This window comes from Hyaena hyaena, unplaced genomic scaffold, assembly GCF_003009895.1.
Source record: "Hyaena hyaena isolate Hyena2069 unplaced genomic scaffold, ASM300989v1 scaffold_292, whole genome shotgun sequence".
Classification (NCBI taxonomy): Eukaryota; Metazoa; Chordata; class Mammalia; order Carnivora; family Hyaenidae; genus Hyaena; species Hyaena hyaena.
The window spans coordinates 895677-909116 of NW_024080924.1; the positions used below are offsets into that span (position 1 = coordinate 895677).

At 38.2% G+C, this 13440-nt stretch overlaps 1 protein-coding gene across 1 annotated transcript in view; it reads left to right on the forward strand.

The window, feature by feature from the left end:
• The window catches only part of FMN1 (formin 1), a 394055-nt gene that overhangs the window by 77521 nt on the left and 303094 nt on the right, over positions 1 to 13440 (forward strand). The window contains exon 2 of the mRNA XM_039247265.1: positions 2501 to 2679. Coding sequence (XP_039103196.1) covers positions 2501 to 2679 — 179 coding nt within the window. The remainder of the gene's footprint in view (positions 1 to 2500; positions 2680 to 13440) is intronic.

Genomic DNA, 13440 nt, shown 5'->3' on the forward strand with positions numbered 1-13440 from the left:
TCTTAGGGATATTGTCTGGTTAAATATGAGACATTGCGAAATTGGCTCTTTAAAAACTATCTCCAAAACAAAGTTAGTTTTCATTGTTTGTGCCTAAACTTGATGTTGATTTTCCTCTGCATAGAGAGTGAATTGGACTGCACTGCACACATTCTTAATGAAGTGTTGCTTAGCCACTGCAGGGTGTGGGAGTGTGTTCGTGTGTGCATCTGCATTTCATCAAGGACACCGGATCCTTGTTATTGTGGGAGTTTATCACTCTCTTATACCTAAATGACCAACTTCCAGTCACCAGACAATATGCCTTTGATGACATACATGTCTTGCCTTAGGTGTTGTATATTATGTTGTTTGTGATATACAGATTATGTTTTATGTTGTCTTATTAATCTGTGTAAACTTTATCCAAAGTCAGCAGCTATTCCTCCCCCCAAAAAAAGAAGAAAAGTGGAGGGATTTTAAAAGAGGGATGTGACTAGTATTTAACATATTTCAGAGTACACGGATAAATTTTAAAAAGGTTGATTTCCTCTTTCTTGCCAGGTTTAAACATAAATATTCTAGGGAAGGGATGAGCCTTATAAATGGAAGTTAAACAGAGCTTTAATCTCTCCATCTTTTAAAGCACTGCCAGCACTACCTTCCTCTCACTACCTCTAAGAATAAAGGGGAGGGAGGTGCTTCACTGCGTGCTCCTCTCGGAGCTTCTTTTAGGCAGTAGCCCTTTTCTGTGTCTTCTGAGCAGGAGTGGGGACACTCTGCAGCACATGAGGCCCTAAGCAAAAGCCCAAGAGGCAGTCTGTCTAGAGAGAGGAGGTAGCATGGGGCATATGGAAAGGGCAGGCCTGGTGAAGAAAAAGGCCCTCTTTCTATATGGCTTTCCAGACACCCTATGTCTGCAGAGGAGATGCCTGAAGTCTTGGATTCTTATTTGCTCGGTGGCTACAGAAAAGCGTTTTGTCAACAGTCTGCCAGCAACTGTAGAGACACTGTGACCTCTGTCATCTTCCACTTTGAAGTGTGATTGGAACCCAACCAACCGAACAAGCAAACAAAAAGCAAAACGTTGGCTGTTTTCAAATTTTCTTTCTTCTAAAATTCTACATTAATAGAAAGGAGAAGCATGTTACCCCACAGTCCTGTTGCTAACCAACTTAGTCTCAGCTCACATAACTCATACGTCAGGTTTTCAGTATGGCAGAAGTCATTGGCTGGCTTTGGGCCACTATCAAAGAGACACAATTATAAGGATTATGTGTAATTAATACCCTATCATATACCCAGTAGCAATCTCTGTTGCCAAGTACACTGAGCCTAAACCCTTCTGCCTAGTTGCTTAATATTTTGCCAAGGCTGCTTACCAGGAATTGAGAGGCCTAGGAACTTGAGAGCTGTGTGAGACTTTAGAGGTGATCTAATCTAGTGTTTTCCAAATTTTGTTCCAGAGGAACACTAGAGGCTTCCAACATGCTTAACAGGTATCCTTTAAATGGATTCTGTGATCAAATAAGTTTGGAAAACACTGTCACACAGAGCTAAGCTCCTTTCCTGAAAGGGGTTGCAAAGTCTTTAATACAGTAACATGAATTGTGGCTCCAAGGGATACAGCATGCAGCTTTTCTCACACTTACTTGACCATGAAGTCCTTTTGTCATACAGCATGCATTGCCATTTCAAGAATGCCAGGAAGTGGCCATAGAGTCTAGTTATTAAGAGCCTGACTATTAGTGTTTAACTGCCTGGGTTCAATGCCTGGTTTTACCATTTATTGACTTTATGATCTTGAGCAAACTGCTTTTCCTCTTTTGTGCTTCAGTTTCCCCATCTAAAATGGGAGCACACATTTTACCTGCCTACAGTGTTACTTTAAAAATTAAAGAAAACAGTGCCTGGCACATCCTTGACAATTATCATCCTAATGTAGCGTAAGTAAAAACGAGCACAATACCCTCATTCCGAAGATGAGAAAAGTGTTCACTCATGCGGTGTCACTCATTCAACAAAGTGACCAAGTACCAGTGTGCATCACACATGATAATTCTGTCCCCGGAAATAAAGATGAACACGGTGCTGTTCCTGTTCCATAAGAACACGGACACTAGTGACTAGCAACTTGGCTCAGGTAACACCTTTTGTTGGTGAAACCAACAACTCAGGCCTCCTGACTTCTGTCCCTCCAGCTCACCCTCCAATTCTGCTCTGAAAGAGAATGATCTGTATGCCCTGGATTGGTAAGTAAGGATACTGAGCATAGAGGACAGCTAATAGACTTCTCTTTTTAAATTAGGCATGAGGGCAAATTTTTTAATTCCTTGTTAGTGGTGATCCAGAAAGAGTAATTGAGACAGGCACATTTGGAAGAAAGTGAACTCTAAAAGCACACCCTAGAAAGGAATAGAAGAGGCAATATGAAATGGCCCAGATAGGAGTCCCCAGATATGGCTGGCTTGGTGTTTTTCCTGCCACCGTGTCACTGATGGTCTTCTCTGGTTTTGTCCAGGCATCTCCTCCGAGGCCTTCCCCCGGGACTGTTTCAATGAGCAGACAGCAACTAGAGACCTTCCCAACAGGGATGGGAGTGCATGGTTCCTGGGCTATAGAGCAGGACCAGCCTGTCCGTTTCTGCTCCACGAGGAGAGAGAGAAGCCAAACAAAAGCGAATTGTACTTGGATCTCCATGTAAGTAGAAATAAATCTTTGTGCTTGAGCTGTGATTCTCTGCAGTCAACAGAGATGCGTTTAATGGAAACTGTGTTCGTAAAACTGCCCAAGCTGCGTTTTGTGTGGGGGTCATTATCTGAAAATCAGTCGATGGCAGAAAACGGATATACCTCAGTGGTCTTGAATTTGTGGCACCAGAAAATGACTGTGTTTACAGTTTACTGAATGTTTTCCGAGTGCTCTCCTCCATATGCTCTTTGCTGCTTGCTACCTGTTAATATCATTTTTCTAAAGTGTTGAGAACACGTGTTAGCTAACTAAGTCTGGAGTTTCCAGAGCCATGCAAACAGCCTGTCTTCCTGACACATTCCTAAACCTTTCTTTCTCTCCAGCTGCTCCAATGACAGGTGACCAAAGCAGCAGGCTGGGCTTTAGCTCCTTTCATGTTGTAGATGGCCTGACAGAGTGACCAGATTGTCAGGATTGCCACCACGCCTCTCCCCCTCTTGGTTTCTTTTCAGAGATGGGATGAACATGAGGAATCCAAGGATTTTTCTTTCTTTCTTTTCCTTCTTTCCTCTCCCTTTCTTCCTTTCTTTCTTCCTTTCTTCCTCTTCCTCTTCCCTTCCCTTTTTTGCCATTAACTTTAATGCACATTGCCAAGCTCCTGTCCCTGATTCCTTTTGATACCTTCCAGTTCATTACTTTCAGGCCCAGAAGGAAAAGCCCAATGAACCTTGCATTTTTCATAATTATAACTGCATAGTTACTGGATGCCACTTAAGAAAAGCATTAGACAAGGGCACCTGGATGGCTCAGTCAGTTAAGCATCCGACTTCGGCTCAGGTCATTATCCTGCAGTTCGTGGGTTTGAGCCTTGCATCGGGTTCTGTGCTGACCGCTCAGAGCCTGGAGCCTATTTCAGATTCTGTGTCTCCCTCTCTCTCTGCCCCTCCGCTGCTCATGCTCTGTCTCTCTCTGTCTCAAAAATAAACTATAAAAAATTTTTTAAAAAATTAGACACCCCAGTTATGGTAAAAAGGAGGTTTGGAATGAAGGTGAAAGATGAAAAATCTACAAACCTTTGTGAGAGGAGACCTTTTGTAATGTTTTTGTTTTTGTCTCTCTGCCTCCAAAGTTTGGTTGTGCATCTTGAGATGTGGTCATTGAAAGCAGTGTAACAGTGACATCTATTGGTCGGATTACTCGACATTGCATTTGCGGCAGCCAGGAGGCTTGGGGGTCTGAAGATGCTGAAATGGATTTTTTTTTTCAGAGTTTTTATTTCTTTAAGTAATCTCTACACCCAGCATGGGGCTCTAACTCATGACCCTGACACCAAGATTCAGAGTACTCTGATTTGAGCCAGGCAGGTGCCCCTGAAATGCATTTTGAAAGACTACTTTTTTTTTCTTCTGTGTTTTTTAAAAAGTATGTTTATACATGTTTTTAAACACATTGGCTAAACTATGTATTTCTGGTTTCTTAATTTTACTTATTTCAATTATGAAAATCATACACAATCCTTTTGGAAATTTGAAAAATATGCTAAAATTGAACAAAAGGAAGCAACCCATAATTTTAGCAGGCAAGGACACCAACTGTTAAAATTTGATAAATTTTCTTTGTATTTTTCAGAGAAAATATGACTTTTTAAAATGAGAGATATTTTAACCTACAAGCATAGATTTTATATGTTTCCTCCTTTTTTCTTTCCTTTTTTTCTTTATCAATTACTTACATTGCTCATCATGTTGTTATATATCCTTTCTAGATGTATTTTAAATGAATGTTCTAATTTCTACTAATATTCTACTAATATGTTCTTCTAAATATTCTACTACATTGTATCTCAAAAGTTTTTTTAAATCATTTCCCTGTTATTTGATGGTGACATTGTTTTAAATTGTAGAATAGTCCACATTTTGGAAATAAATAGCACTATGCAACATATAATTTTTCCTATACCCTTTCTCCTCCCACCAATATTAAGGACCATTTCTTTAAGATAAACTTGGGATTATTATAAATACAAGTAAATTTAGGCTTTTGGTTCATACCACTGCATAAAAGAGGCATATCTACTTCCTAACCAGCCTTAATAGTGTATGTATTTATAATATTTATATCATTATATACATTATATAATGATCTAAAATTATATTGGCATATAAAATAATTACATAAACACGATAAAACATATAAATATTTATGTTTCTTAGTTTTCCATTAATTATAATTTTTAAAAATTGAGCTGGTTTCTCTAGATCATTTTCCATATTAGCAAGTTTTGCGCGTTGGGCCCTAGGGCTCCTCACCTCCAAGCCCTCTACCCACTTCAGATGGTACAATGTAACTCCTATGTTTTATTTGTTTGTTTTATTATTACTATTATTTTAATGTTTATATTGTACGTAAGATTTCCATTTGAAGGGGTTCTACTCATTTAGTAAAAGTTTTGATCCCCACACCAGCTTTCAAGGAGCCCTTTCTTTAGGGAGGGGGTTGGGGGAGGGCTTTAAACTGTAAGGTCAGGGAGGCCTGTATTGCTGTGTGATACTTTGATCAGTTTTAAATATTAGACAGGACTGCTCTGTTTTCATTTCTGGAGCTGATTTGCAGCATTAACGTCAGGAGTTACTTTCCTCAGCCTTTTTCTATAGATTTCTCAGTAGTATGCAGGGGTGATAGCTAAAACATTTAATTTGTGGGAGTTTGACACCCAGGAATCAGAATAGCTGCTGGCGTTAGGGCTGGAGATGCTATTAAGTTCTCTTATGTAGCCATGCATTAATTTTGTTTTTTGTTTTGTTTTTTGTTTTTTGTTGTTGTTGTTGTATAGATCCAGAGAAGAAATATTTTAGACTTTGGGGACCGTATAGTCTCTGTTGTAACTATTCAACTCTGATGAGAAAAACAGCCGTAGAGAATACGAATGAGTTTGTGCTCCAGTAAATGTTTTTAGATGCTGAAATTTGAAACTCATATAATGTTCACGTGTCAAAAAACATTCATCTTTTTATTTTTCTCCCACCATGTAAAAATATAAAGATAAAATATATATACATAAAAATCATTCTTAGCTTACGAGTCATTCTAAAACAGGCAGTGGGCCAGATTTTCAATTTGCCAATTTCTGCTCTAGACCAAGATATGGAGATGTCCTTCACTTCCACTCAGCTCAACCACTGACCAGCTATGGGATTGTGGGCACTCGCTTACCTTCAGTTTCTTAATCAAGCGTGTTTTGACAGAATGGAGAAGAGCAGGAATAGATGAAACAGAGAGTCTTTTACCTATAATATTAAACTTCCTGATTCTGTTATAGGAGTGTAAGTCAACCCAGGCAATACTAATATATGGTGAATGGGAATTATTTACAGAAAACAAATAGATCTGAATATGTTCAATGTGAAATCTCTGTTCTAAAAGGTGAAACCATGTCACAACTCTCATCGCAAGACCAAACTTTGTAGTTTCCTAACTCTATTTGAAGGCTCATAACACTTTCTTTCTCTCCAGTGCTATCCTCCCATTCTCCCCAAGTTTTATTGAGGTATCTTGACATATAATATTGTGTAAGTTTCAGGTGTAAAACATAGAAGTATATAATATGAAATTATTACTGTAACAAGTTCTGTTGACATCTATCACTTTACACAGTTGCACATTTTTTTAAATTAAAAATTTTTTTTAACATTTTTTCACTTCTTAGAGACAGATGAGTATGAGCAGGGGAGGGGCAGAAAGAGAGAGAGGGAGACACAGAATCAGAAGCAGGCCCCAGGCTCTGAGTTGTCAGCACAGAGCCCTATGCAGGGCTCAAACTCACGAACCATGAGATCATGACATGAGCCAAAGTTGGATACTTAACTGACTGAGCCACCCAGGTGCCCCAACATATTTTTTTATTATGATGAAAACTTTAAGATCTATTCTCTTTGCAGCTTTCAAACATGCAATACAGTATTGTTAACTCTAGTCACCGTGCTGTACATTACATACTCAGAATTAATTGATCTTTTTACTGGAAGTCTGTACCTTTCCACCCCCTTCCCCATTCCCTGCCTCTGGCAATCTGTCCTCTGTTTCTGTGAGTTCAGTTTTTGTTTTTTGTTTGTTTTTTTTGTTTAGATTCTACATATAAGTGAGAACATAAGGTACTTGTTTTTCTCTGTCTTACTTCATTTAGCACAATGCCTTCCAAATCCATCCATTTTGTCCCATGCCATATTCATCTTTTAGTTACTGAATTGTGAGAAGATATAGAGGTTCCTTTGGGGAATGGCAGGAGGTGAGGCTGGTGTAGAGCACTAGGCGGGCTAAGGGCACCATTGATTTATGAACTGGTATGTATTTCAATGTTTAAACATCCGGTGCTGCTGTCTTAGTGTCACATGGCTGAATGTCAACCAGACCGCTGTACAGAGAGGTTCTGTCTGGGTGATTATCTTCTAGTCCCGCTCAGACAAATTCTGTAGACCATTCTGATCGATCTGCAAAACTCCTGAAAGACTAAACTCAACGTGCAGTCAGCTCTACTTTTGGGTCATGAGGTAACTAAATATTGTATAGGACATACGTGTAGTGAAAAAGTGTGTGTTGTTTATCTGAAACTCAAATTTAACTGGTTGTTCTGAACTTTATTTACTGGATCTAGCAACCTTAGGTATCAATTTGGAGGCAACATCCAAATGCAGCAAATGTGTGAATTGCTCTGAGGTAGCATCTGTATATGATAAACCTTTGGTCATCCCAGAGTGCTCATTTAGAGTATGAACATTACAAAGTTAGCCTTAAAGGGCGGTACCTTATATTCCACCAAGCTAGGAGGTGTCATTAGCCATGTTCCTCAGTTTTTGGTACACCTTAAACCAGATGTGTCAAAGGCAATTGACTATGGACAGACTAGAGAGTAAATGGGGCCTAACTTCTTACAGTGAGTGAAGTTTCTCACAGATTCCATTTGAGAGGAATGTTCACTGATGAAGTGTTGGGGTGATGGGAGGGATCAGTGCTGATGCCCAAGAACGAATTCTTAAACACATCTGTGGTACAAAAAGGTGATTTTTTTAAAACAAGGGGATGGGATCTGAGGGGAGGAAGAGCTACCTGGGGGTTGTGAAGAGCAACTAGTTTTGTACTATGGTATTGGAGGAGGCAAAAACAAAAGGAAGGCCTCTAGAGGGACATTGATATGCCAAAGAAGACTCCTAAGATACCTGAGACCTTGCTATTGTCAAGATAAGGTTGTTTTCCTCTAGTAAGTCCTCTAGTAGGACTGTAGGGGGTTACTGGAGAAATGTCCTACTCTGTGTTTGCCTCAAGTATTTGTCAGTGTGCTAAAGGTTATAAGGAAATTTAATTTTACCTGCCATTTCCTTCCTGCCTTTGTTTCCCACAGCACTATGGAGGAGAGGATGATACTAGGGGCTCCAGGAAACTGAGTCGACAGATTTCTGGAGATTAGGCTATTGATAAGATTGACTTTTTCTTGTAACTTACTAAGATATTTGTAAACTGATGGAGACTCACTGCGATCTCTATCAGTTAACCCTTTGTTTCCCCCTTTCCTTTGTTCTTGGGCATCCAGGAGTACCTGAGGAATAGCACACATATCCCAACTTGTGTGTGTGGTGGTGGGGTATTGTGCTAGCTTGTGCTTGGCCCCCACCTTGCCTTATGGTTCCCTCATCATATCCCCCTGTATAATCTTGACCCTTAAATCTTTAAGATTGCTGAAGGTGGAGGAAGGTCTCATCTTCTATAGCTTCTTCCTGTTGAGTAGGGGCATAGAGATGTCCCTATCTATGGGTCAATATTGATCATTTGGGAAGCATACAGAGACAGAGACACATGGGCGAAAACAGCAAAACATAATTAGAATAACGAAAGAAACCCTAATAAAAGTCCTTTGGTAACTGACAAAAAATCCTCCAGTCCAAGAGTTTAACCAATCATCAAAGGAAAGAGAGGGACTGTTTAAAGCACCAGTTTGAGTGTTCATGTCAGTTAGAAATCCAGAAATATTTTTGTGGTAATCTGGAAAGGATACATAGCAGTTTGTTTTTATGAGAGTATAAGTTCCACCTTGTGCAGCAGTTAAAACATCTAATGACATTCTATTTTGTAGAACTGTTCTATGCATATGAGTTATTCAGTATTTAATAATAGAATATAATGTTATTTTGAGAGTCATTTAAGGCCATAACATGTGATGTTTAACCATTATATAGACTGTTTTGTTTAGTGAGCAATCAGGTAATGAATAAGACATTTTTTTATAGAAACAAGAAAAATATAGGTTAATGGTCAGAGCAAATTACAAACCCAGTGTCTGGCAGTGATAAGATTTTTAGATGTCTGGCTTGAAGCCTCTTCAGATGAATGGGAACAGGCAGCAGGAATAGGATGGTTTTTGTTTTTTGCTTTTTGGATTTATTGTTTGTTTTTTGTTTTGTAATTCAAATGTCTGTGGTGATCCTTTTGAATGGCCCTTTGAAAGAAGGAAGAGTATTAAGTTGGGGAAAGGAGAATGAAAAAGAAAAGTACAACCATCATAAGAGAAGTTTGAGGTCTTCCACAGGTTTACAGGAATAAGAAGGCACGTTAGTTTGCCCATTGGTTTCCTGTGAAGGAGGTACAGTCTTTATTTTAGATACAGGAGCCCATGAAGAGTGCCCCCTAACTTTATTGCCAGGGGAGTACTTAGTATGACCCAGGTGGGGGCCCTTCCATTTTGGAGTTAAATCTCCTACTGTGTTAGACTTTCAATCCTTTAAATAAACCAGTTCTCTTACATTTATATGGGGTGGGGGTTTAGGGACTGTCATATCAGGTTTAGGGAACATATGGTTTACATAGAGATTTGTGAATTGACTCGGCCTCAAGTGAATAATTTAATAAGGCACTATCGGCTTTATCTATTGATAGGTCTACATTGAGACAAGAATTTTCATATATAATTGTTGGGGGAATCCATCCCATTTTTTAGCTGTTTCATTATATGCCCATGAGGTTTTGTTATTATCCCCACAGAATAACAAGCACAGAAGTTTGTCTGTACACGAAATGTTGTGACACTTTTTCTAAATTTTCCTTAAAGTTTTCTAGTTTAGGCAAACATTTAAAGACAATCAGAACTAGAATTTACCCTCTATAAAAACATAGTTTTTTCTCTTAAAACCCTCATTTCCAGATATAGCCAAGTCAAGACTAATTCGTTTGTAAAACAAGCCCAGCTTTAATAAACTTGCCTTAATTATGTACATAAGCTCAGCAAGAATAGTGATTGAGCATATAGATCTTTTATAATTTGCTTTGCTGGAGCCTCTTATAAGGAATCTAGATTGAGGCTTTTCGTAGCCTCTCCAGGCCAGATGCCAAGCCAAGTACTTGCCATCAGACATGCCTGCATTACTTATAGATTTGGGAACATTCCTTTTCATGAGGTCCCCAACATATCCTGAGGTTCCTGCACCTGGCAGGAAGTGACATTCTTCACTCACCTGGTAAGGCTTCTGGGACCTCTGTAAGCAAGATATCAGGCCAACATTTCCAAGGGGCTTTATGACTTCATGTTTCATAAAGTCACCTGGTTCCTTAGAGCTATATGGTCATATCTGAATCTATGCACGACTCTCAAATATGACATTCCAGTCAAAGCCTTGGTAAAATAACCAGTATTTCCAATGGTGTCCTGTTACAAGAAGAAGGTTCTTACTAAACTTATGAAAATGATTATAAATGTCATAAAAGAAAGGTCACTCAGAGTTTTTGAGTTTTAGAGGGTTCAGGTAGAGAGAAAAATGAAATACTTCAGTTTGTTCACAAATGAATACTTTATCACATTCCTGTGTTGTCATAGAAGAGCAAACTTTTAGCGGTGCCTGGGTGACTCAGTTAAGCGTCCGACCTCGGCTCAGATCATGATCTCACGGTTCGTAGGTTCGAGTCCCGCATTGACCTCTGTGCTCACAGCTAGCTCAGAGCCTGGAGCCTGTTTTAGATTCTGTATCTCCCTCTCTCTCTGACCCTCCCCTGCTCACTCTCGCTCTCTCTCTCTCTCTCTCAGAAATAAATAAAACATTAAAAAATTAAATACAAAAAGAAGAACAAACTTCTAGAGAACCAGCACTATTTTAAAACAAAAGTTGCTGGGGCGTCTGGGTGGCTCAGTTGGTTAAGCATCCAACTTCAGCTCAGGTCATGATCTTGTGGTTCATGTCAGGCTCTGTGCTGACAGCTCAGAGCCTGGAGCCTGCTTCCAATTCTATGTCTCCTTCTGTCTCTCTGCCCCTCCCGTGCTGCCACTCTATCTCTCAAAAATAAAAAATAAACATTAAAACAAAACAAAAGTTGCAAAACTATAACCATCTCCTTCAGTTCATTTAGTCCCATGTTCCTAATTCCCAATTCTTACCCATTTTAGTATTAATCTTAAAGGTATTGAATACCTGTATTTTTCCTAAAAGTCCTTTTTATAAATCTTGAAGATGAAACATGGTTAGCATGAGCCTCAGAATAATTATAAATGGCAGAAATCTTAGAAATGGACATGGTTAACAATCTGATAAGTGTTCATTGTGATGCCATTGATAAGGATATTTGGTCATTTCTGTGACACATAACACTTTGATAATCAGAGTAGCAAGTGATGACCTTATTACCAAAACATTAACTTAAGAAATTACATTCATATTTGAGCAGGTGTATCATTTACCCAAGCAATACAATCTAAGGTTTACCATTCATTTGTTTGACCATGTTTCCAGAGTAACTTAACATACCAAAAAAAGGTCAAAAAGACTTCAGTTACAATTTAAATCTTGGGAAATTTATTAAAACCTTAGAAAGTTATAAGACACATCCTAAATAGATTGCAGATCATTACAAATCTTAAAACTTTAAATCATTTATTTGCCCAAGGTGGCAATATGAGATAAAGGCAAATATGTAGGGTTATATAGTTGTTAGCAAAACTTAGCTCCTTTAACATTGACAAGTTTTAACTAAGTAATCAAAGGCTTGATAAAGACAAAACAGAAGCTTTGGTTTTCTAGGCAGACAAAAAGAGAAAAAAAAAAACCCACCCTTTGTTTATATTTCTTATCAAGAGCAGATCAAGGGTCCAAGAAAACTTCATCTTTTGAACTGAGAGAGAAAAGCAGAATCCATTTCAACTTAGTCCGTCCTGACCACACATAAAATTCTTTTCCAAAGATTTCCCTTTAGGAACCTTCTACAACCTTCCTTTGCCTTCAGATTTTGTTCAAAGCCATTTGTCTCCAAACAACCAGTCTCATTTAGGACAAAATTACTTTCTTTTACCTTCGACAAAAAAAGTATTTTCGTTCCTTATATCTTTCTCGCACATTTTCTACTTTTTTACACAGAGTTGCTTCTCTGATTTCCATCAGTCTTAATTATATTTAGCAGAATTTTAATTCTTAGAAACCTTAGTTCCCAGTGAAAACTTAGTAACCAATTGAGAACCATCAAACCAGAATTGGATGGCAAATTTATGAATAGTTATCATATTTAAATAGAAATCCTGGTTTATGCCAATTATCAAGTTCAGTTCTTATGCCATTTTCTACACTTCCCTTGAGATCCAGCTGTCCTCTGTATATACTGCAAGATAATGACACTTCTCATAAAATCTCAGATTTCTTTATAAAACAAAGAGAACAAATATATGGAAATTCAACTCTTTCACCCACTGATTCCTGCAACTAACCACACTCTGCAAGGACAGCCCGTATTTATTTAATGTCTTTGGTGATGAAGCAAGCACTGAGTTAGATATATTAGCACATTCGATTCTTAGTACAGTCCTATGAGTTAATTATTATTTTTCCCATTTTATAAATGTAGATACTCATTCATAGATGTTAAGGAACTTGCCTAAGTGACACAGCTAGTATGTGATTAATAAGTAATAATTCATATTAAACTGAAATATGTCCCATTTCAAAGCCATAGCTCTTGCCCCTTCTCTCTTTACCCTCTTTTTAACTGTGTTCTAGAATAGGATCATAGCTGTGACAATACCTACCTTTCTTTCTCCTTTGTAATTTTAATGCATTCATACTTGTTTCCATAATTTTCTCTTAAAATGACTAAATTGTGAGTATTAAAGCAATCATTACTGATCAAAAGAGGGCTCATAATCTTTGTTTCCTTTCTGTCCTCAGCAAATTCTTTCCAGCTTCAGTAGCCATTTGGTTCTGGTAATGAGACGAACTATTTTGCTTCCATTCTGACTTTTCAATTTGAAGGAGAACTATTAAAAATATGATAGTTTAGCTTTATGGTGATGAAAAGAATGAACATTTAGAATCAGATTGATCCATTTCAAATCCTGGCTTTGATACTCATTGGCTGTATAATCTTAGAATTGACCTAATTTCTTTGAACCTCAGTAATAACATCCATAGCAGTGTCCAGTACAGCAGTCACTAGCCAGAGATGGCTCTTAATTAAAGTTCAATAAAATTTAAAATTTAGTTTCTCAGTCACACTAGACATATTTTAAGTGCTCAGAGGCCACCTGTAGCTAGTATCTATTGTTTTGGACACACAGATAGAGACCGCTTCCATCACTGCAGAAACTTGCACTGGACAGCATTAATCTATAAAATGGGGTTAATGATACTTTTCATGGAGCTATAGTAGAATTAAGGAAGGCACGAGAAACCTTGCGTAAAGATAACATAAAGAACCCACACAGGACAACAAAGACACCTTAAAAAATGCTCATTCTCTCCCCTTTCTTCC